Genomic DNA, 2,678 nt, shown 5'->3' on the forward strand with positions numbered 1-2,678 from the left:
TTTATATATTTATATTTACCTTGAAAAAGATTGTTAGTATAACGGATATACCTTTAGAAAAATTCTCATCACAAACACAAGCCGTTGGCATCTCATTATCTTCCATTCACTTGATATGACAGGAAATGAATTCTTTATAAGAACTTTCTCGCTAGATTTTCTTCTCGAAGATTATTTTAATTTATACAAACTATTCTGCGAAACAACTGGATTTTGAATGCGTTGGGCCAATGATAGACAACAAAACTTTAGATTTTTACCCACACAGATACAGGAATGGAACTCTGGTCGCAAAACTCACAAACCAACCGAGAGAATTCACAGAACAAAATGGATTCATTCATGATTCAAAAGGAAGGCGACGCTATCGTCGTTTGGGAAGTTGCAGAGGCAGAAAGGGACGCAGAGTTGGTCACTTCATCGTCGTCATCACTGCCATCATCTCTATCTCCACTGCATGTTCCGGGCAATACTTGTGTCGCTTGCTGCTGCTGCTTCGGAGACCTCGACTCCGATGGGTAGTGTCTTGCCACCGGCGCATAGACTCCGCCGGGAGGAGCACAAGAACCACCCGTAGGGGGCTGCGGCGGCGGGACCAAAATGCCACCGACCAACACAATCTGGGGCGCCGGGGTGCTGCTGGTGCTGCTGGTGCTCTGAGCTGCCATGCCTGATCGTCTATTGTGCAGTCGGTATTTCTGAACAATACGAAGGAACTTATCAATCTCTTGGAAAATTTCACAGTTGTCGGTCTATATCAAAAACTTGGATGCAGAGAATCACTCTCCATCAAGGACTTGAATGGTTTGTACGATCACTGGGTCCGCCGAGATTATTGCGGTCCACGCATAAACAATATCTGGAATCTATCGATCTGGATGCTAATCCATGAACCTAATACGCCAATTGGGAGCTCTCAGCCTTATCACAGTTGGTCACATTCTAGAGAACTACTACTCTTGGCACTAACCGAGCTATTCGGCCATGAATAAAAGATGGTTTGTGAATGGCTGCAACTAACCTTTTGTGGAAGAATCAAAGTAGAGCACGAAGTATGGTGGAATAAACAAGAAGAATCAGAGCTCCATGAGGAATTCAATTAATTTGTTGGTAACAAGTTATCCTTAATTGGGTAGATAACAGCTGAAGAGATCTTTGTCTTCAAGCAAAAACAAACATCAAGCTTCATGAGGAATCATTCATGGCGAGAATCCGATTCTTTGCTTGCGTGATATGATAAAAAAAAAGGAAAGAAAAGTGGTGTCCAAATTACCTGCAAATGGCTCTTGACTTCGTCGTTGGTGAGCCCATTCACCTTCATCAGCTCGCGGATCTGCTTCGGGGTTGCAACTGAGATGAATTGAATCCAAAATTTAGAATTCAGTCTTGAAATGAGGCGTGAGGATGAAAGATGTGGATTGTGGGGGTTACCATGGGCACCACCGAGCAGTTGAAGGGCGTCGACGAAGCGGTGGTGGAGCTCCGGCGACCAGCAGCGTCTGGTTTTTCGATTGGTCAGAGATTGCCTTTCCTTCTCCTTGTCTCCTCTGGTGCTACCGTTTCCGCCACATCCTCGGCTACCACTGGCGCTAGTTGTAGAACTAGCGGCCGCTGCTGTCGACGCCACCGGCGGAGGGGCAGCGTGCTTCTCTCGCTCAAAAGGTTTGAAAGCGCCGCCCATCTTCTTCAGGTTCACAGCTATGGGCTTCACCGGCGGTTCCTACAATCCAGCAACAAATGAAAACCTACACAAAGAGAGGGGGAAAACTCAATGAATCAGCTCACCACTCTCGGGCCAGTGTCGGCGCACTGATTCCATAGATGGACAGATCTTAGCCAGTCCGGCTTCGCATCAGAGCCGCTGGCCGCCTGCTCACCTCTCTCCACCTCCTCCTCCGCCGTCGACGCTAAGCTCGGTTTCAGAGGGATGAACTCTGCCAATACCGGCTCATTACCGCTCAATAACCTCTCCTCCTCACACATCTGCTCCTCCACGCTCTCGATCGCTGCACCGTTAACGCCATTTCACGAATCGAACACAAGAAATAACCAAAAATCGGACCGGAAGAAGAAGAAGAAGAAGAAGAAGAAGAAGAGGATTCGAACCTTGCGTGACGAGTTGAAGGCAAAGCGGCAGCTCTCTCTGGAAGACCTCGATCTTCTTGCGCTCCTCCTCGAGCGCGCGAATGTAGTCATGGCGGAACCGCTGCCCACGCTCGACCATCTCCATCTCGATCTGGGCGAATCCTCTCCGGCGATTTGGTCTTCGATGGGTGGCTTGGAATCCAAGAAAGGATCGAAGAAGAGGAGAGAGGAAGTGAGGGATCGGGGGCGGGTCGTCGCGTAGAAATAAAAACCGAATCTTTTCTGATAAAGGGTGAGGGATCGGATCGGATTGGTTTGGAAGGTGGGGTTGCGGCGGTGGGTAGACTCGCGAGATGTTGCAAATAAATAAACATTAAATGGGTTAATAGAGAAGGGTGCCAAATGGGTATACAAGTTGCAGGTCGAAATGCGATTTCGTAGCGTTGTGTGTGCTGGCGCTGGCGCTGACGTTGGTGTGATAAGATCGGAGGCGGACGGTGGGGATCTGGCTGCGAGGTCCATCGTGCAAGCGAGATGTCCACAGGTGGCAACGGAAGGAATAAGGAAGGAATCTACCGCCTCCCAGCCACGTT

The 2,678-nt window shown here is 48.7% G+C and overlaps 1 protein-coding gene across 1 annotated transcript; it reads right to left on the reverse strand.

The window, feature by feature from the left end:
* Nucleotides 1–231: 231 nt before the first annotated feature.
* Nucleotides 232–2,357, reverse strand: LOC122008079 (transcription factor NIGT1-like). The gene is made up of 5 exons (XM_042563672.1): nt 2,107–2,357; nt 1,786–2,006; nt 1,432–1,720; nt 1,274–1,350; nt 232–698 (listed from the first exon to the last, which is right to left on the reverse strand). The coding sequence occupies exons 1-5, from the start codon at nt 2,228–2,230 to the stop codon at nt 348–350; spliced, it is 1,062 nt and encodes a 353-aa protein (XP_042419606.1). The 5' UTR covers nt 2,231–2,357; the 3' UTR covers nt 232–347.
* Between the last annotated feature and the right edge of the window lie 321 nt (nt 2,358–2,678).

This window comes from Zingiber officinale, chromosome 8A, assembly GCF_018446385.1.
Source record: "Zingiber officinale cultivar Zhangliang chromosome 8A, Zo_v1.1, whole genome shotgun sequence".
Classification (NCBI taxonomy): Eukaryota; Viridiplantae; Streptophyta; class Magnoliopsida; order Zingiberales; family Zingiberaceae; genus Zingiber; species Zingiber officinale.

Bases quoted from the DNA above. Each gene is read 5' to 3' on its own strand.
- LOC122008079 (XM_042563672.1), bottom strand. From the start codon at position 2,230: ATGGAGATGGTCGAGCGTGGGCAGCGGTTCCGCCATGACTACATTCGC. The intron at 1,721-1,785 runs GTGAGCTGATTC...GCTGGATTGTAG, and splicing joins CCGACACTGGCCCGAGAGTG to GAACCGCCGGTGAAGCCCAT. The intron at 1,351-1,431 runs GTAACCCCCACA...AATTCATCTCAG, and splicing joins ACTGCTCGGTGGTGCCCATG to TTGCAACCCCGAAGCAGATC.